The sequence below is a fragment of the Thunnus albacares genome, chromosome 2 (genome assembly GCF_914725855.1).
Source record: "Thunnus albacares chromosome 2, fThuAlb1.1, whole genome shotgun sequence".
In the NCBI taxonomy this organism is placed as follows: Eukaryota; Metazoa; Chordata; class Actinopteri; order Scombriformes; family Scombridae; genus Thunnus; species Thunnus albacares.
This window is the reverse complement of record NC_058107.1, coordinates 3,371,366-3,393,218: the sequence shown is the minus strand read 5'-3', so window position 1 is coordinate 3,393,218 and position 21,853 is coordinate 3,371,366. Positions and strand designations below refer to the sequence as shown.

The 21,853-nt window shown below is 39.4% G+C and overlaps 1 protein-coding gene across 1 annotated transcript; it reads left to right on the top strand.

Annotated features, from left to right (window-relative positions):
* The first annotated feature begins 606 nt into the window (after nt 1-606).
* Nucleotides 607-21,567, top strand: top3b (DNA topoisomerase III beta). The gene is made up of 18 exons (XM_044363208.1): nt 607-900; nt 6,654-6,785; nt 7,023-7,129; nt 7,255-7,329; nt 9,292-9,488; nt 9,926-10,082; nt 10,171-10,284; nt 11,158-11,248; nt 11,681-11,835; nt 12,008-12,113; nt 13,675-13,821; nt 14,288-14,461; nt 14,590-14,718; nt 14,966-15,115; nt 16,319-16,419; nt 19,409-19,610; nt 20,075-20,262; nt 21,183-21,567. Exons 1-18 carry the CDS (start codon nt 831-833, stop codon nt 21,462-21,464), a joined length of 2,577 nt encoding a protein of 858 aa, XP_044219143.1. The 5' UTR covers nt 607-830; the 3' UTR covers nt 21,465-21,567.
* Nucleotides 21,568-21,853: the final 286 nt, after the last annotated feature.

Genomic DNA, 21,853 nt, shown 5'->3' with positions numbered 1-21,853 from the left:
CCCCCAAGGCTGTCAAATGTCTAAGACATTGTGCCAGTATGACTAATGGTCAATATCATTTGTTTATTTTTTTTTAATCATTTCTCATTAGCCCAATAATAAATAAATTATCTATAGCTAAACTCACGTGAAGGTTTCAACAGTCTGCTCACACTGGCCTCTCTGGTCCCTGTTCATAGTGAACAGGCCTACATATGAAACACTATTAAAATGAAACAACGCCATAGGGCAAATTAATGTACATAGTGCACTATTTAGAAATGAAAATGTAAATCCCCCCCAACACCCCACCACCTGACAAACTTCAGGCTATCACCAGTTATCATTTTTTGAGTCTTTATTACAATGTTAGTCTAAAAAAAAAGTGAAACACTGATGTTTGGGTGCGATATTTTACATGTAAGAATCTACACAGTAAGAACTTTGATTGACAGTAAAAACAAATATAAGAAAAGCAGTTACTTTGGTCATAAAGGCCAAATCAATGCATCGCTGGGTCGAGCAACAAGGAATGCGTATAATGTGAGAGAATGAACTGTGAAGTCGGGAATCGCACACACAGCATCAACCGGAGAAAATTCACAAAAATGTATTCACTGACACCGGAAGTGAATCAATTCAACTGTCATGGCCGCTCTCGTAGCGCATAACATACTTTAGCTTGGTAGCAAACAATTTTGTGAAATGAATATTTTGTTGTGTGTGAAACACTAGACGAGTTGTTATTGCCAGCAGCCATTGCTCAAGCTTGAACTAACGTTAGTTAGACAACAACAGTAACTTTGAGCTGCGTGTGAGCTGATAGAAGATCCGTCAGCACTTCATTCACAATGAGAACTGTTTTGATGGTGGCAGAGAAACCCTCCTTGGCTCAATCGATCGCCAAAATCCTCTCGAAAGGTGGGTGCACATTATTGCCAGGTCACTTAATATGCCACAATTTGATATACGAATTTAGCACTAAAGGACAACAGCGGTCTTTCGGTTTAACCAGTGACCATGGTGACGGCAGCGGTTGAAAACACGAACAGAAACTAAACAGAACTACCTCTTAAAAGCCTCAACAATTTTACTTTAATTAACTCTCACCTGTGTTTATTATCTACGCTAAACATGTAAGCCACTTAAACTGTGCTCAGCAGGAAGCATTCAGCTCTCGTAACGTTTCTTATAATGTGGGAAACAAACTAACTACGCTATTAGTTGGCAGTACCGCTAACTTTTAAGTTACCTATCTTTCAAACTGTTACCTTCAATCGGAAAGTGGCCCATATTCAACAAATTAACCTGCTTTGTCATTGTGTTCACAGTAAAAGTATTAAATATTGTGTAAACTGTGTAGCCACCCGTTTTGACCAGCAGCCTACCTTCTGTTTTAAGTTGTGACCATCTTTGTGATAACGTTACTGCAACAACAAGCTAACATTGAAAATGATTAAATTCAATGAAATAAGTGAAGAAATGTGAACGCTTCTTGTAGGTGACACCATTTAATTTACATAATGTAAAACAAAAATGACCTGACGAATGTAGACCGTATTGAACATTCAATTTAAGAGAATTTTAGGCTTTTACGAAGACACCTACGTGCTCTGTTCGTGTTTTCACCAAGACACTGACACATACCGCTGAAAGTCAACAGTTAACACGACCACTGGCTAACAGCAACGATATCAGCTCTGTCAGCTAACTACAGCATCAGTGCCTGAATGCCTGGCTCGGTATTGTGTCAAGGTGACATAACGTAAACATAACTTTAAAAAATGTAGTCTTCCATGTTGGTAAGGGTTTAAACACATCACTGACCGTTATTTTTTATCTAACCAAATTGATAAGAGGCCTATAAAATTCGGCTTGCTCATAATCTTGAAACAAGACTTTATTTCACTGAATTTTATTCTTTCAGACTGAACTGTAATTACTTTCTAGTGTGTTTTGAGTGAACCAGAAAACGTGATCCCAACCAGGCTGTTACAAGCCTACAAAAGGACACAATAAGGATAGCAGTTAATGTAAAATGTTTTTAATTACTATGATGAGCTCTTAACAGGCATGTATTGAATGGTGACGTTTTCAATGTCTACTGGAAAACAATATAACTGAATGAAATGGCGTTCTTGGCGTTCACCAAGGTCCTGGTTTGACATTGGAGCAGTCAGTCCTGTTCAGCTGTGTCTGGAGATGGCACATATACAAGCTATGGTGATGAGCTCAAACTCCAGAGAGTAGCTGGATGTGGGGAAGCAGCTGGGGTTCTTCTTGAGGACAGGCATCTTCAGGGACACGGGTATGGTCTCCAGACCGAAAGCCGTGTCCAGCCCTCTGCAGGAGTGGCTGGTGTGGCAGCTGGCCTCATGGATGACCTGAGGCACACGGTTCAAGTCGATGTTCTCCCTGGTGAGAGATGAGGAGCAGGTCAGAGTTGCTTTCAGTCAGCGTTTAGTCTGTTTTCTGACAGTTTATGTGGTCGGCAAGCAGCCTTATGTATAGCTGTAGAACTTTCCTCTGCTAAAGAAATGTCTGATCTATATCCTGTATCCCCTGGCAGTCATAGAATTCCTTCATCTCACCAATTATTTAATCAATCTGGTTCACTGAATGGTTCCTTGACTGTGTGTCGGCATTCAGCAGATGAGTTCAGTCATACAGAAGGATCTCTTTAGATCCCATGCTTATCAAACATCAAATCTGTGAATATTATGGCGATGCTTGAGAAGTCATTTTTCGGTAGTGACTAATGGCTAAAAAACCAAAACAAACCAAACAAAACATGAAACATTGTCATTTACAGTATTCACATGCAACCGTGTTGAATGTGATCCCCTGCATGTCACTTGAAAACAGGAAATCCAAAAATAGAAATCCATCCTAGATTAGTATAGTTATTTATTAATTCATTAGTATGTATTTCTAATTTTACTTTTGTAGAGCAGAACAAGCTGTTTTTCTTTCCTTTCTTTTTCCGTCTTGTCTTTTATCCTCATATTTCCTTCATTATATGTATGTTTGTATTATGGTTGGGTGATAATAGTTGAAATCGATATCACAATATTAATAGAATATCTTTCTGAGAACTATCTATATGACAAAAGCTGATTTTTTCAATTTCATGTAAAAGTCTAGTGCTGAAACGAATGAAAACAAATCAACAACTTTGATAATAATTTTCGTGATACATCAATTTATATTGCAAAAAAGCAGCAATGTAAATCTTATAAAGGTCAAACTGATGTTCGATGCAATGAACTGTGTTCCATTGTATTACTGTAATGTACATTAGAACTGTGTCAAACTAAAACTTCAATAAGTCGTTTTGTTAGTGTTTAATTACAATCACTACTGAAAATCAATAATCAATACTATTATTTCTATAATCATATTGTTGAAATTTCCTGCATGCTGAGGCAGCACTCACACATAGCTCCAGGTGGCAATGCTGCGCTCGTTGATGCGGCTGGGCAGGTTGACTAGCTGGCTGTGGTAGTCCTGCAGGTTGTATGTACAGAAGGATTCATCCACACACTGGCTGCCCAGTGGCATGGCCAGGCACTGGTGGAGGGCCAGCAGGCACAGCAGAAAGACACGCAGCAGCTGGACACAGAGAAAAACCAGGATTGTATTAGTGTGGACAGATTTCTCTGTGACAGTTAGTTGGAGACGTCCTGTGTGTGTGTGTGTGTGTGTGTGTGTGTGTGTGTGTGTGTGTGTGTGTGTGTTTGTGTGTGTGTGTGTGTGTGTGTGTGTGTGTGTGTGTGTGTGTGTGTGTGTGTGTGTCCTCTCACAGAGCTGGTATGAGGTGTCAAATTTAAATGTGTGGACATAATGAGACACTTGCTCACAGTTAGATGAACACAGCTGTGTTACTGCAGATCAGACCACACTGAATGAAGAATGTGTCTCCAGTCACAGTGTTCTAGCATTTATCATGATATGTTGGGCTCCTTCATCAAGTCATCAGCAGATAATACTGAATGGCAGCTATCTAATATTATAATAATACTATAATAAGCTGTAGGCTTCTGGTCGACTGGTCGATTAGTTGGTTGATATGCTCTCGTCTGACTAAATTCTCATTGGTCCAATAATCTCCGTGTTACTTTCACAAGAAGAAAAGTGCTACATCAGTAGCCTTCCAGGATTAATCCATTATTTCCTGCGGCTGGAGGGACAAACTAACAAATTACCTGTAAAAACGAGGGTGTATTCAAAACAACCCCCGTTTGCTCCAAAGTTAGCAACAATAGGTTAGCCTAACCTGAAGAGGCAAAACGGAGAAATGTGAGTTCACTGTGCACTCTGTCCCATTACATCACCCCCCCCCCCCCCCCAACCCACCCGCGACTAATTGATTAGTTGAAGATTATGTACGATTTCAGTCGACCAAGGTTTTCTTTGGACGACTACAGCCCTAATAATAAGACCAGTCTAAGCTAATGTTTGTAGTCTTCAATGTTTTTTGATCAGACTGAAATGTGTCCATACCAAAAACTGGCCTCAAATTTCTGGTCACATTCTGAATTTGGTTACTTCTTGCTTTGAATCATATCTTTTTGAATTTAGTTCAATCATGTTTTTATTTAGCAGCTTTTTTTTTCATCATACAGAAAACTATGATTCAATTGTTGCACAGTTTAACAATTCTAAATCTAATGGATGTGTTATAAAAGTATCAACTGACATTCAAGCAGTAAGTGGAAAACACAGGAACAGTAATAACAACACAATAAACAGAGGGAAATACATAAAGGGAAAAGGCAACAAAAAAAGAGACGAGATAATCTCACCCTGTCACCCTAACCAAGCTCATCTCCCTGTATGACTTTATCTTTGTCCACATAAAATCAGACTCATGTCTTCATGAAGACGGAGTAGCGTTTTCCTGACACCCCAGTTGACCAGCAAACCGTAGTTTAAACATGGAGTGGGACAACATTCTCAGTCAGCAGTTTAGACAGTTCTCGGTATTAATGTATGACTTCTAATCGCCACTTTCATAACTGATCAGATTTAACTAATCCTATCAGTCCCTTTTGAACACCAGCGTTCCACCCAGTGTTTATGTGAGGCATGTGAACTTATTGATATGTCATGCTGTCAGTCATATCAATAGTCATTGTGTGTTAATATGGCAATCCAAGCAATATGTGAGCATCACATTTTATTGAGTCCCACCTTGAAATGTGTGAAGAAGCTCACAGTGTCTGTTATTTTCCTATGTTTTTAATTTGTATGATATTTTTGTGAATAATTGACAGTCTAGGTGTTGACCCTCAGAAAGGTCAGTGAAATAGCTTGACTTGAGTAAAGGTTTGTTGTTTTAATTAGAATTCTAATACATATATTTTCTAATTGGATGTTTCTTTGTAATCCTAAATTTACATTATAAATAAAATATTTCTCTATCTTAAAATGGCCATCCTGAAAAATGTGCAATATATCCATATTTGAAGCAGATTGAAATACTTCGAGAGGCAGAAGTAATGTAAGTAGTATAAAAACAGTTTTTTTTTAAAAAAAAAAATATATATCCATATATAATTTTTTCTTCACAATGCATTTTGGCTATTTGTGTAAATGATGTGAAAAGCTGAATCCTCAAACCTGTCAAGGAAGTTCTGGAAAAATTGTGTACCTTTTGGAATTAGAATGATAGAAACTCTAACCAAAGAAACAACATGTGGAGATGTTACAGAATATATAAACCAAAACAAAATAAGAAAAAAAAAATCAACCTTCTCCACCCTGTAGGGTTCAAAGTAATGCCAGAAACATCCCTCAAACATCATCATCCATCAGTAGAAAGGAGGGTTTCTTACCAGGAGCTGTTCCATGGCTGACTTCCAAGTTTATGAGAGGAGACTGGAGTGATGGCGCTTCTGTTTCTTTGCCTTGGAGACACTGGAAACCTTTATTTATACACCCTGTTCTTGTCAGGATTTCTACTGTCGTGTGTGTAAGAGAGAGAGAGAGAGCATAATTTGGGTTGGTAGAGTTATTGGTGATTGGGTTGTCCATGTCAATGAGTCTGGAGTGGCGTGTGGGTGTGTGTGTGTGTGTCCATGTTCCTGTCATTAGCATTTAACCTTGAGAGAATCATTTTAATCAGAGAGGACGTCATCATGTAGCATTGAGCCCAGGTAACAAAGGGAGGACCCTCACTCACCGGAAAAGAGACCTGACCTCCCGCCAAACTCCACGTCTGACTCATGCAACCAAGTATAGGCCTTAGTTTTAGAAAAAGAAAATTCATTGAATTAAAGTTTTTGAGCACTTAAGATCCATATTTTGAGTTTTTTGTAAACTTTTCTTTAGGATACATCTTGTTAAATGCTTAGTACAAATCATGTTTACTTTGCTTTGGCAATATGACTGGATAAATATTTGAACTCTGGAACACCAAAGCTCTGAGGGAAAGTTGCGTTTCAGTGAGATTAAAGTCAGTCCTCTTTATTGTTGGTTTGGTTCTTTTTCATGAGAGTTTTAATAATATTAAACATATGTGTTACCGACCACTTCTGTTGAATTCATTCTATTTGATTTAATCTGTGGTACATATTAAAATATTTTAAATTCCCTTGTACTCATTATAAAATCCTGCACCTTTAAATGACTGATTGACTAATTACCGCTCATCTCTTCTTCTCTGCCTTTAGGAAATTGTACAAGTCGAAAGGGGCTCAATGGAGCGTGTTCAGTGCATGAATACACCGGCAGCTTCCAGGGTCAAACTGTTCGCTTTAAGATGACCTCTGTTTGTGGACATGTGATGAGTCTGGATTTCATCGGTGGGTATCATCCCGTTCACCCTGTTACTGACTTTCATTGATGGCGTTTCTTTGCAGTGTTTAAAAACCGCTCAACACTTGGACAATTATCAACTTGCAAACAACCTCAACTTATTCTACAGCAGATTTGACACCTTTCAGTCAGCCTGAGCCCCCCCCCCCTCCCCCCCCCCACTTCCTCCCTACGCAGAATCCTTGAAATTTGTATTTAACAACCTGGTCCTTTTTTTTTTCAAGGTAAGTACAACAACTGGGACAAGGTGGACCCTGCAGAGCTCTTTAGCAAAGCTCCCACAGAGAAGAAGGAGGCCAACCCTAAACTCAACATGGTCAAGTTCCTCCAGGTAGGTTTTATGCCCAATTAATTAGAGGTCGACTCAGCTGACTGCATTCTTTCTAAACAGCTGGAGGTCAGCGTGTCACGTGTTATATCTTTGAAACTTACCCCAAATTTCTGGTGTCATGTCAGGTTGAAGCCAGAGGCTGCGACTATGTGGTTTTATGGTTGGACTGCGATAAAGAAGGCGAGAACATCTGTTTTGAGGTAATCCAAGCTGATTCTGTTTTTCTCAAACCCTGATGTTGTGTGATGTCTGAGATTATTAGTTATAAAATGCTTTGGCTTTGCTCTCTTACAACTTAAAGAAGGTAATAGTAATAAGAGTTAAGATGACACTTTGCCTCCTATCAACATTCTCTTATTTTAAACTGATGAAGCTTTTCGGATGAGAGATGCAACATCTTTTAGACATCTACAGCAAATTCAGATACTTTGATGCGATCACCACAGAAGAAACTCTGTTCAACTCAGACAGAAATTTCATTTTAAAATGAACAAATAAAACACAAACTATCTGCATACAGTACCAGTCAAAGGTTTGGACACACTTCTTATTCAAGTGAATGGGAAAGTTTATCCAAACTTTTGACTGTTGCTGTAGAAACTATTAGAGGTAGATGAGAGAATATGTGTTTTGTCATTTCTGTGAACTGACCATTAAAGCTACATTCATTGATTTATTTTTTAAAAAATTTTTTTTTGGCCACTTAGAGGGCAGCAACCAGCTGAAAACAACACTGAGATGTTAACACTTCATAAAAACTTATTAGCAAACAGTTTTCTATCTGTTATCTAGTTGTCTGGATGTGTACACATCCAGCTGACAAAGAGCTACATTAGTATTCATTTACATGTTTGTGTTCATCTAATGGCTGTAAGTCCAATATTCACTCTCTTTAATAATAATAATAAGAATAATACACTGAATTTACAGAGGGCTATTCAAGATACTCAAAGACAATCTACTAAACAAGTGAAAAAAGACAAGGTAGCACAGGACATTAATCACAAAGAAAGCAGGTCTTAAAAGGTGAGTTTTGATGAAGTTTTTACTGAACTGTCTGTGAGATATGACTTTAGCCATTAGAGGGCAGCACCATGATGTCGAGGGAGGAGAGGAGAAGGGTGTGGTTGTTTGTATCCTTCCTCCAAGGAGAGGAGGAAGGATATTCTGTGTTTATCTTTCGGGATTGGGATCTCGGTATCCATGGTGATTGCCGTGTGGTCAGAGATACTGAGGTTGAGACAGGACAGTTGATGCCTTGTAAGACCAGTAGAGCAAACCAGATCCAGGATGTGACCGCGGCTGTGAGTCGCTGTTAGCTCTGGTTTGGTCTCCATCAAGTCCTGAGAAAAATAAAAGCTTTACTACGTTCACCAGCTAGTCTATGACTGCGTGTGTATGTTGTTTGGTGCAGGGCAGGTAGTGTACAATGGGTTTATCAGAGCTTTTTCACTGTAAACACTGAGACTGAACCAAAACGGTAAAGTTGTGGGCTGAAAAGCCAAACAATGAGCTGAAAGAGGTTCAAATGTTTTCTAGAGCTGAGTGGAACTACAATGTTGGCAATAATTCTCTGTGGGTTTGTCACCACAAGCAAAAGCTTTCACATTACACATACTCATGTGATCTATTGTTGTTATGTCAATAATAATTAGATCATACTAAAAGCAATACTGTGTAATACTGTGAGAATGTCTCCCTCCACTCAAAAATGTGTTTTTTTTTCTTGTTTCTTCAGCTAAATATTTTTCTCTTCACTGTGTAGAATGATGTATGTGCAGAGTTTGTTTTCACATTCATCTGCAGGAAGTGGAAAGTTAAATCTGAATTTAAGGGGTGTGCCTATGAGCATGATTTGTGACATCACAACAAGTTTTATGCCAGTTATGGTTCAATATGCAACTTTTGAAATTTGAAACCTCCAGTGTACATACACTGAGAATGGACCTTATTGTGAAAAAAGAGACATCTTGTGTCCAGCAGTTCAACTTTAAAAATAAAAAATATTTGCATCTTCATTCATTCCAGATTTTTCAATGCAGGGGAAGGAGGAGATGTTTGTCAGGCACAATTTATTATTCAAAGTGGAGTATTTTTTATGTCTTGCGACATGTCTGGAGGGGTCTTTAACATGCTCATTCACTATTTCTGTTGCCTCCCAGGTCCTTGATGCCATCCAACCAGTGATGAACAAGGGAGGCGGCAGGGAGCGGACTGTTTACCGTGCCAAATTCAGCTCCATTACTGACACTGACATCTGGAACGCCATGAACCGCCTGGGAGAGCCCAACCGCAATGAAGCCTTGTCAGTGGATGCACGGCAGGAGCTGGATCTGCGCATCGGCTGTGCCTTCACCCGGTACGCTGCCAGACACAGCTGCTAAGTACCTGTAGCTTTCTGTCACATAAGTTTGTCCTGATAGCAGCAGGGCTCGGTTGCTCAGTCATTTCTGACCCATTTCTGTGCAAGTATTTAGTCTTGTCCTACACCAAGTATGTTTTTCTTTGGATCTCTCCATCATATGTTGTTTTAGTCTAGTTTTGACTGAATTCCTGTCAGGGAAACGAGCAGTACAAACTTCTTTGCCTGGAATTAATTGAATCTAAAATGAATGTGATTGCACTCTCATCTCAAGCTTTAAGTTTATGTAGTTAGAACTACATGTAAAAAATCTAAATTGCAGCAAATGCTGTGTTCACACAGACCACTAGTTTGATTACAGCTAATCTTAGGTTTTGAATGTCACGCGATAGCATGCTAATATGCTTGTCTTCTGCCGATTAAATATATTTTAGGTTCCAGACCAAATATTTCCAGGGCAAATACGGCAATCTGGACTCCTCTTTGATCTCATTTGGACCATGCCAGACCCCGACGCTGGGCTTCTGTGTAGAACGACATGACAAGATCCAGTCCTTCAAACCAGAGACTTACTGGGTCCTCCAGGCAAAGGTAGATCCCCAGAGCCTCTCCCCCTGACAAAGTATCAATGATCTCATCCTTTAATGGTAAACTGACAGACATGCTGTGTTATGATCAGGTGTTCAAAGGAAAGGACAGCCCACTGACGCTGGACTGGAACAGGGTAAGGGTCTTCGACAGAGAGGTGGGTCAGATGTTCGTCAACCTGGCCAAAACATCCAGGGAGGCTAAGGTAAGAGCTCAAACCTCACTATGTTCAGTATATTCTGTGTATTAGAATGTATTTGACTGTAATGATTATTTAATAACATAACATGTCTACAGTAAGTTTTTACAGTAGGTTGCAAATATGGAAAGTATAGCTGGACTAATACTGGGTATTTGAGATAAGAAAACACCATCACAACATACATACACACAACACATCATTACTGATAACTGGTACAGTGCTTGTTCAAAACATGCCTCTTCAGAACAGGCCAATCGCTTATTATTTCTCGAGAACCACATATATATGTATCAATTGACAAACATATCAATTAAAACAATAAGGAATTGCTGTTTGTGTACTTATTCAAAGTTTATTAATATTAAATGTGTCATGTGTCCATCGACACTGCATGTCCTTGGGTCCTCAGCGATACACCTGCCAAGTGTGAGGTCGATTGGACGAACGGTTCTTGAGATATGCAAAAGACATACATACATACATAAATACAGACAGACAGACAGAGATTCCTGCCTTTAGTAGAGAGAAGATCCTTTAAATTTGATTAAGAAAATAATGATTGAGATGATTAAGAAATGTCAGAACACAAATGATAAGTTTAAGCTCAACACAGACCCCATAAAAAAATGATCCAAAATCAGTCAAATATATTGTCATCAGATTTTTTGTAAACTCTAAAATATCAGCATTGGACTCAAAAATCCTGATGAAGATTTAGTAAATTTTGATACAATAGACTAGATTAGGGCAATTTAAACTGTCAATCATTGACAAGAGAGTCTCCATCAGTGTGTCTTCTTCCACTACCTGATGGATTCACCCGAGTCATCGTAGTGAACATCTAATATAAACTGTGTAATCCTTCCTTTAATACAGGTGGAGTCAGTGAGTAAGAAAGAGAAGAGCAAGCAGAGGCCTCAGGCCTTGAACACAGTGGAGATGTTGAGAGTGGCCAGCTCTGCCCTCGGTACGTTCACATTCACATAAGCATCTCTACATTTCTTGTTATTTAACTATTAGTTCTCCTCTTAATGATGGAATTAATGAGAGGGAATATGTGGGAATTTAGGAATGGAATCAGTTTGTGATGTTCATCATTACTTAAGCAATAATGCTGGTGTTATTCTATATTTTCTTATTGTCAACTAATTCCACATGCGGACCCAAAACAGCAATATCTTAGTTCGTCTCTCAATACTTTCTGACTTCCCTACCCTGTCTGTGACTCTCAGCTTCAAGCTCATTGGGTCTTATGATTACATAAATCTTTAAAAACAGCTCAAATATATAGTTTTTTGGGTTTTTCTTAGTAATCTCCTAAAACAGCTAGTCACTGTAGTTTTTAGCAGTTTTTTGGGGATGAAAGAAATGAATGATTGTGATGTTTTCGATGTCTCAGGCATGGGTCCCCAGCACACCATGCAGATTGCAGAGCGCCTGTATACACAGGGCTACATCAGCTACCCACGTACAGAGACGACCCACTATCCAGAAAACTTTGACCTGAAGGGAACACTGAAGCAGCAGGCCAACAATCCCATCTGGGCAGCGGAGGTGAGGGCCACCATGGGGCCGAGGATACACAAACAGATGAAGGGCCTGATTCATTCAAGCGCCAGCAGTGCACGCATACAAAAGTAGATTCATTGTGTTTCTGCTCATAGACAGGCAGGAAGAGTATGATGCTTGAATGTAGATGAACATAAATGTTTTCCCTCTCCATCAGGTGAAGGCTCTGCTTTCAGATGGAATAAACCGACCCAGGAAAGGAACTGATGCTGGAGACCATCCTCCTATCACTCCTATGCGTGCAGCCTCAGAAGGAGAACTGGGTGGGTCATACAGCTAATTAGTCAGTCTTGTATCAAGGTAACCTAACGCGCCAGATGGTTTGTTACACAGAACCATCTGAGAAGTCGTCCTTGGAAACTGTTTGGAAAAGGGCGGGCACGTTCAAAAAATACTTGGCAGGCGATTGGATGAACCGTCTGTCTATCACATGTCTATCACAGCTAACTTCAGCCAATCAGATCAATGAGAGCGCTGAAGAGAAAACACAACAACAAGCTGCAATCTGAGGAACTTTGCAAGCTAGCAAGCAAGTCAGTGTAGTTAGCTATGTAGTTATATAAATACTCTCCAGTTCTGATATAACTGACGCTATAGCAGCATCTGCGCTAACCTCTTCAGCCATTTAGCCATTGTTTTTTTTCGAATGAACAGTCATTCATTGATTTCAGAATTGTTTGATATTAACAGGAAGCAGGATGTAAATATAGAATATCAACAGTCTTTGGATTGGAGGACTTCAACAGGACAACTCAACTTTATTTGTATAGCACCTTTCATACAAACATGCAGCCCATAGCACGATTAAACGAACATAAAAAAATATACAACAAATAAAATGTGTATATATGTTTATATGTTCAAATAAAATGACTAAATTACTACAATTAAACAATACAATGTTGAAAATAGATAAATAAAAGCCAATAAAATAAGTCAAACACCATGGATAAAAATAATATTAAAAACAACGATTAAAACTGAAAAACAAGGCTAAAACATTACTGCAAATGAAAAGCCAGATAAGAGAGATAGGTGTTTAATTTCCTTTTAAAAACACAGAGATAGCTTTCCGTTCTGATATCCAGAAGGCAGCCTCATCGGTACTTTTATCAGACACATGAAAAACATTGAAAAGAAAAGCGGTGGAGGACCTTACAATGAAAGATCTCTGTTTGGAGGACAAGCAAGGTTATTTAAAGCTTTATAAACAAGTAAAAGACCTTTAGAATCAATTCTGAAAGATACAGGTAGCCAGTACAGTGTTTTAGTTAAGACTCTGGCTGCAGCATTCTGAACCAGCTGTAGCTTTCTCATAGAGTTTTTAGGTAATCCAGTAGAAAGGGAACTGCAATAGTCTAAATGGCAAGTAATACAGGTGTGAATGAGCATTTCAGCATCTTTCTGAGTTCAAAAAGGTCTGACTTTGGACATATTTCTGACATGAAAAAAGGAGAATTACAATTTAAAGTGGAGTCTAAAGTCACTTCCAAGTTTGTGACTTGTGTTTTAATCTGTTTGTTAAAACCACCAAGCATTGATTGCAATTTTTCTGTACTGAAACCTGTATATATTATAAAACAGATCAACTTAGATTGAATAGACCTTGGGTGTGGAATTAGATTTTTAGTTTTCTTTCTTGTGCCCCCATCACACAGGTACTTATACTCACTTGGAATCAGCAAGAGGGGACAACAAGAAATCAGTTATTTTTGTCTCCCTGCAGGCCACTGGGACACACATGACAGTATTTGTAGAATTTTACACAGACCTCTCCATATTCAGCTTCCAACCCAGGTTCTTCCTCTTCTGCTTTTTACACAGGAAGTGATGGCTGGCGGCTATACGAGTACATCACACGGCATTTCATCGCCACTGTCAGTCAGGACTGCAAGTACCTACAGACCACCATTGACTTCAGCATTGGCAGCGAGGCCTTCTCATGTAGTGGCAAAACCCTGATATCACCAGGTAAAGCCTATTGGACACATCTTCAGCTGGCTTCTGGAGGGCCAAGCTGCAGTTGGCACTCTGCACATTTGTAGCACAGCGAGAATTATAGGAAGTAGTTTGAAAGTCGGATCTCAGTCTCAAGAAAAGCTTCCAAGAGCTCAGGTTACTGTGAGTTGAGTAAAGCTCTTTTTAATCTACTTGGTTGATAGCAATGATTGATTTGTCATATGTTTAACTGCCAGCATCTCAGTTGTTAGAGCTGATTTGCTTGTAAGGGATTGCCTGCAAAGATTGAGGCTTGGGCCATCTCTGGGTGGGTGTGATGTAAACTTCTTTACATCACAGTCTTCTACAGACATTTACAGTATTTATATAAACTTTTGAGCCAATGAAAATTCCTTTGCAAAAGTTTCTTGAGGTGGTTTGAGAACTTGTCCGTCCGTGTCGTTGTAATGACCTGGCTAAATGTTTATTCCGTTCCCAGGTTACACAGAGGTGATGCCGTGGCAGGGCATCCCTCTGGAAGAGGCTATGCCAGTTTGTGAACGTGGAGACACTTTCACAGTAGACGAGATCAAGCTAGTGGAAAAGCAGACCAGCCCCCCGGACTACCTGACCGAGGCCGAGCTCATCACTCTCATGGAGAAACATGGCATCGGTATACCTCAGCGCTGCCTGCTGGACACAATGGCTGTTTATATCTTCTAACTAGAAGAAACACCGTGTGCATAGTGTTACCTCAAGCTGTAGCTTCATGTTTCATGTCTTCTTTCCTCCGTTCTCCAGGTACTGATGCCAGTATCCCCGTCCACATCAACAACATCTGCCAGAGGAACTATGTGACAGTAGAGAACGGACGCAAGTTGAAGCCAACCAATCTGGGCATTGTCCTGGTACATGGCTACTACAAAACAGGTCATTTGCCTCATATTATTGCACATTATCTTACATTTATAATGGATTTGTACATATTTCTAGAACATGCTAAATAATCGTAGCACACTCTATTGCAAACAGTCCCTTATAACCAGTCCCTTTAGATAGGGACCAGTGAGAATGGTCCAGCTCATTAAAATGCATCAGCCACATTCCACAATTAAAATTTCTGAGTAACTTTATTACAGTCAAATTACTAATGCTTGAGTCTGTGTGTGTGTTGCAGATGCAGAGCTGGTGCTGCCCACCATACGCAGCGCTGTTGAGAAGCAGCTTAACCTTATCGCACAGGGTAAAGCCAACTTCCAGCAGGTCCTGCAGCATGCACTGGATATCTTCAAGAGGAAGTTTCACTATTTTGTGGATTCCATCACCAGTAAGTTTGCTGCACCCAGAGAAGGACTGTGAGATAAGCTCTTTCAAGGGCCTGAACATTATGTTAATCCCAGAGAAGATGGGCTGTAACAATTCAGTCACAACTGAAATATAAACATTGCTTAGAACAAGATTTTATTAGACAGGTACTATGAGTGCAGTCACTATCTGTTGTTAATGTGGTCACCAGAAGACAGGACTGCTCAGGACTTGTAGCTTATGGTCTGAAAATTAAATTTTTCTCTTTCTCTTTTCCATTGTCCCTCCTACTGTGTTCTTAGCACAAAGGCAAAATGTATACTTTGCCATATGCATAATTGCACTCAGACGCAAAACAGTGGAAATTGCACTCAGCTGCATCCTGGTGCTATCAGTGGCCACAATACATTCTTTGTGAATTGACCACTGAGAGTCTAAATAAAACTTAGGTATAACTTGCTATGTTGGAGTTCTATCCGCTGTTCAAATGATGGAGGTGTTAATGGTTTTCATCGTCTTACAATGATAAACAACTCATTTACAAAAGATTTCAGATATATGACATGTGCACCATGGTTCCAACCTGGTTATGACAGCGCCAACATAAATCTTGATTTCTTAATGTGAGCTTGTCCTTTTAATGTATTTTATGTATAATTGATTAATTATATCCAGCAGAGGTACTCCAACATGATAGACTTTACTTTGCTCTTTGGTATCTTCTCCATTGTCTTTTTCAGAGGCATATTTAATTAAGACTTTGACCTTGCTGGATTTTAGTAATTGGGATAGAAATCTGAGTTTACCAGATTACATAATTTTGTTTTAAATAATCAAAATTAACCATGTGACCGTCGTTGTATAGGTCTTTCAAACATAAGAACCCTACGTAAAACTGCTGGTAGCAGCAGAATGGTCCGTCCTGAAGCTATTCAAATCTTGGTCCGTGTACCATTTTCAAGCTTTCCCTTGTTGATTCTAAGACTGACTTATGGAAGGACATAGACTGACTGACCTGAGTGTATTGCAACAGCTTAAATCATAAATAAATAAAGCATCTCCTTTTCAATTTTTAACCAAAGCAGGGGCTACATGACAGGACAGTGTGCAGTGATTTGAAGGTGGAAGTGCATTCAAGAGGAGATACAGAGTTGAAGTTTTAAAGGAAATATCATTTCGACATGTTCAAGTCCAGAAGACAGTAACTCTCTATTGTGTTTTACAGGCATGGATGAGTTGATGGAAGTCTCCTTTTCCCCCATCGCTGCCACCGGGAAGCCCCTGTCTCGTTGTGGCAAGTGCCACCGCTTCATGAAGTACATCCAGGTCAGCACAGTCAGAAGTACCATTGATCAACCGCTCTTCCGTTTCCATGCATCTTTAACCATCATGAGCTGACCATGACCTGTCTAGAATGAATGAGTCCACTTAGTGAAGCAACTCAGCATCCAGCAGCTGAAAGCCTGAATGACGTGAAAGACAAAAAAAATGAATCATGGTCATGTCCCCCACTCTGACAAAATTCATCTCCACTAATTGATTTTATTATATATTATTATTCGGTTTTGTATAATATGACAGGAAGTGAGCTATGTATTTTCTTAAAATAATGTATTTATCTTTGTTTCCATCACCAACTATGAGTTAATTCTGTTATCTTACAGAGAAATGAAGGAACAGATATATTGATCAGCTTCCTTCTGCATCCAGTAGGAATTAAGGTTTAAGGTTTTTTAAATTATTACTTTCTGGGAAGTTATATCTGTCAACTATTGACTATGAAGTTTGAGTTCAAACAGAGAACTGCAGATAATTGATCAAACTTTTCGGATGTTCTTTTACGATATACAGGAGATTATGTGGTAATATTCTTAGTTGAACTACAGTTCTTCTTAAAATAGTATTTGAAGGTGGTTCAGTGTAATTCAGCTTCACTGACATACTCAAAAAATGATATTTTAGAACATATTTTGCCTCATTTTTAGACTTAAAGCAGCCATTTTAGCATGAAAAGTAAATGAGCATGATAAGAAAATGACTACTTTTCAAAGCTGGACCATTTAGCTTGATAGCACTAATGAGGTCTGGACATTGTTTGAGTATGTAGGTTCATCTTTAGTTTTTTGCAACAAAACGGCCTGAACCTGACCCAAAACCCACACCGAAGAGGATCCAGTGTGATTTTAGTGATTACTGTTTGAGAATATAATTTGGCATGTTGTTATGTTGCTGAAAATCCCAGCAGGGAGGGGTAAAAGGATAAAGGGTGTCTTGAAGTTGTAACTTTTGATATATATTTTGCTTGCATTCTTCTTCCAAAAGCTTGGAGAGCGAGTTTTGGTATCTTGCAATCTCAGCCAATAGATGATCAGCAACCTTATTGACGTCTTGCATAAACATTATCATCAGTTTGTGCTTGTTTAGCCCTCAAACACTTTTTTTTACAGGTGTTGTTGCTTTGTGTCGTTACAGATATTAACAACAGGTTTTTACTTTGAAATGATCAAGTCACCGTTTATGTTCCCTTCTGGTTGACTTGATGTGCGGCCTTCAGAGTTCAGCTTTAAAATGCAAATGCTGACATGTCCCCTTCATTAGCATTTCCATCTGACGACAGAAGCACTTTGAAATTCATGAATGAATCATTAGGCTGCAGATATTTTGGTCATTGCCATTGCATCTGAATATATGTGTAGTGGGTCGTGTGTGATGTAAGATTAGGAAGTCACGTGTTTGTATTGCTCCGTGTACAATGAGGATATACGTTTGGTCTGTTTCACCTCATTACAGTATATCAGGGAACTTTGTCAGCGACTTTGATAAAATGAATTTTCTTTTCTTTGGAAAGTATGCACACCCCTTCACTTTTTGCGCTCTGCTTTGTGTTTAAGAGTTCATTTAAGATGGATAACCCATAATGCCTTATAAATGAGAACAAGGATATATTGATGCACCACAGCAGCCTTCTCATCCTGCCTAAACAGCCGTGTACAGAACAGAGCGTCTGTCCCGCGCACCTCAACCCCTCTTCTGTGGGGTGTGCCGGCTACCGTGACAACTGTTGAGCGTGAACCCCACAGAAACATGGCTGCCAGAGGAAACATAGGAATGTAGCAAACACACCAACCCGCACGAGTTTGACCACAGGATTATTTGTGTTTATTCGCCCCACACAGCCATCATGTTACTGAAGCTCAGCCTGAATGAACCCAAAATAAATGTGTGCAGATTTTTCACCCTTAGCTCAGCTTAGCTTAGCTTAGCTTTGCTTAGCTTTGCTTAGCTTAGCTTAGCTTAGCTTAGCTTAGCTTAGCTTAGCTTTGCTTAGTTTAGTCGGGTCCTGGCCGGTGCATGTGAGAAAAACATGCTGGACCTCAGGAAGTTAAGTGAGTGGAGACTCAGATAGAGACATGGATGGGGGGGTGGTAGAATTTCAGTGAAGCCCGTAGTGATGTAAGAAGGGGCATCAAATCTGAATGGCTTAAATCACAAGAGTACAGAGCAAGCCAGCCCGAACCAAACTGACTGGGTCTTATTTCACAGCTTGTGTGTTAGTAGCCACATATATACACACAATCACTGAAAAAGTGAGTTTTTCATAATACGGCCACTTTAACTACATTTCCTTTGCACTAGTATTTTCAAAAACATGTAACATTTTCAGAAGTAAACATTTTTTTCCCACTAAGTAGCAAATAAGCTATATTTAATTTTTTGCAGTATGCTCTCCAGCAGATTCTTCTGCATCACCTCAATGTCTTGTGATTCAGGAGAGACTCAAGCAGCATGTTGGTTTGATGGGATGGATCCATGCTGTCCACCTCCTACTGCCATTAAATGAATGACGCTGATGTTTAAAGGGTCATTAATTATAAACATGAAAGAATATTAGCTACACTTCATCTGTCGTTGTCTGTTGTATGACTGTACTTGCCTACCAAACAGTGCTTGACAGTGACATTGTTTGCTGTAGTGTTGCCTTTTCATTGACTTACTGTATATCCAAAATGTCCACAGTGGAAACACAAGACAGAAGCTAGAAAGAAGAGCTTACGGGTTCTCACATGTTCAGGTTATGGGAGGCTCCAGGTTACAGGTCATTAAGTTCCTGTAGTAGAAAGGGCCCTAATGATGTACAAGATGATATCAGTAACAGTATAACTGGTAAAAAGTATCAATCTAATTCAGTGCACATAGTGTATTAAAGTACAAATAAATAGAGTGATCACAAGTACACTTTAAAAATTGAAGATTTAAACTCGATGAAAGTGAATAATCCTGACATCACGTCACTGATCCTATTGTGTATCTGCAGGCCAAACCCAGCAGACTCCACTGCTCCCACTGTGACGAGACGTACAGTCTTCCCCAGAACGGAGCCATCAAGCTGTACAAGGAGCTCCGCTGTCCGCTGGATGACTTTGAGCTGGTGCTGTGGACGTCTGGGGCCCGGGGCAAGAGTTACCCCCTGTGCCCCTACTGCTTCAGCAACCCGCCTTTCCGGGACATGAAGAAAGGTAAGACAACACCTTAACTCTTGTGTTTGGATAGTGATTAATGAGCTGGAGCCTTTTTTTTTAATATTCAAATTTTAGATATAATAAGACATGCAAAATACATACACAAACATGGCTTACTCAAAATGAGTGGCTAGTAAAAGTAGTAAAAAATAAATAAAACAGAATAAAGAGAGACAATGTAAACAATCCTGACTTATTCATAGATGACCAATGGTGCATCAATTCTGATAACATTTTTATATCAAATCTGATAGAGGTGTTGGCAAGGTGTCCATATAGGTCAAACAGAGTTGCCAGATATTTAGAAAAGTGTTGTATTCATTTCTGAGAGTAGCTGGAGCCTTTTTTTTTTTAGAGTACTAGATAATGCTCTGTTCTTCATCGTACAAATGGCTCACCATGAGATATATCTATCCTCATGATTACGCTCAACTCCTTTTACTTCATGTCTGTTTTTCCAGGTATGGGATGCAATGAATGTACCCATCCGTCCTGCCAGCACTCTCTCAACTCTTTGGGCATTGGACAGTGTGTGGAGTGTGATAGTGGGGTTTTGGTGCTGGATCCCACCTCTGGACCAAAATGGAGGATGGCGTGTAATAAATGCAACGTGGTGGTGCACTTCTTTGAACATGCACATAGAGTGCAGGTAAGAAAACGGCCCTACATCAACACAATGCCCTGTGTTGACATTATCTTATTTATACGGCCCAGTATCTCATACATGGCCTATATGATGCTTTACAGGCATGGAACAACAAACACATAGTGACCTTAATATCCAAGAGTCTGCAAGTTTTCATTCCACCCAAACATTTGAGTAGCATCAAACATTTCATATTAATCAACCAGAGATGAAGTACTAATAAGTTAATTCTATACACTGGTGGTGGTTGATATCATGAAGGTCATGGTGGTGATGGGGAGGAGGGGTTAACTTGAGCTCTGGCAACATAGACAATACTTGTAAGTAGGATAAATTCATTGTTAGTTTGGGTCTTTTCATAGGAATTGTCAATAACAAGTAAAAAAAACCTAAAAAAAAACCTAATGTAGCAGTGATCATTTTTGATTGTTCTGACTTCTTAGAGCTATGAGACAGTGCCGGCATGGTTACTCTGTGATGAATGTGAGATACGGTACTTCTATAATACAGTACCTACAGCATATACAGCTATAGTTAGTAGTCCCTTTACAAATGAAGATTTTACACACAGTTCAAACATATGATGATCTTATAAAATATAAAGTATTGTAATAGATTAAAACACCTAGCCCCAGAAGTCCTGAGACTTGTTTGATAAAGTTGCAGCTTCTTTTTTGTTTCGGCCATGTTTCAGCTATCTGAAGACACAACAAAGAAATGCACTCAATGGTATTCTCTTTCTTATAGCACAAATGTGAGAGACAGCATGTATGACAAAAGATCAATTGTGGAGTGATTTGAATTTAGGTCATTAGTTCACCATCTTTCTGTGTATGACTTGTGTTTTCCTGAAGGTTTTATCATTTCAACTCTGGCGATCTCTCTTTATGCAGCCTCTATAACGTTCTTCTCTCTTTCCTCAGGTTGCTCAGGAGAGCTGTGACGCCTGTGACGCCTCTCTGGTTGCAGTGGATTTCAACAAGACTCGCACCCCACTTCCTGCCGGTGAGACGCAACACACTGGCTGTGTTTTCTGTGATCCAGTCTTCCAGGATCTTGTGGAGCTTAAACATGCCACCATGAGGCACCCCATGCACCGGGGTGGGGGTGCAAGACGAGGAGGACGGGGGCGAGGCAGGGGACGTCGAGGCAATCCTAAAAAACCTAAAGACAAAATGGCTGCTTTAGCAGCTTACTTTGTGTAGTGTGTCCTATTATTTACTTAGTATGTAGTGTCTATGTCATTCAATTGACTCCTGTTTTTACATGTGTTTAATTACACTAAGTAAAATATGTCTTGCAAAAACAGTTTGCTATAAGTGTGTTTGTTCACTGTCATGAAATATGTCCAACTTGAAAACTGCATTTTCCAGGAAATATTATAGAAAATAATGTCCAAATTGTGTCCATGACACACTTGAAATTTCAACAGTTTGAGCTTTGAACTTAACATGCTAATACACTAACAGTTAACAAGTCATTAACAATTGTACCATTTACAGTGTTAGCATCCTATAATGCTGTTGTTCATTGAGCTAGTAACTTTTAGCCTGTTAGCATGAAGTTTTGTTTTACATTTTTAGGATAAATGTCA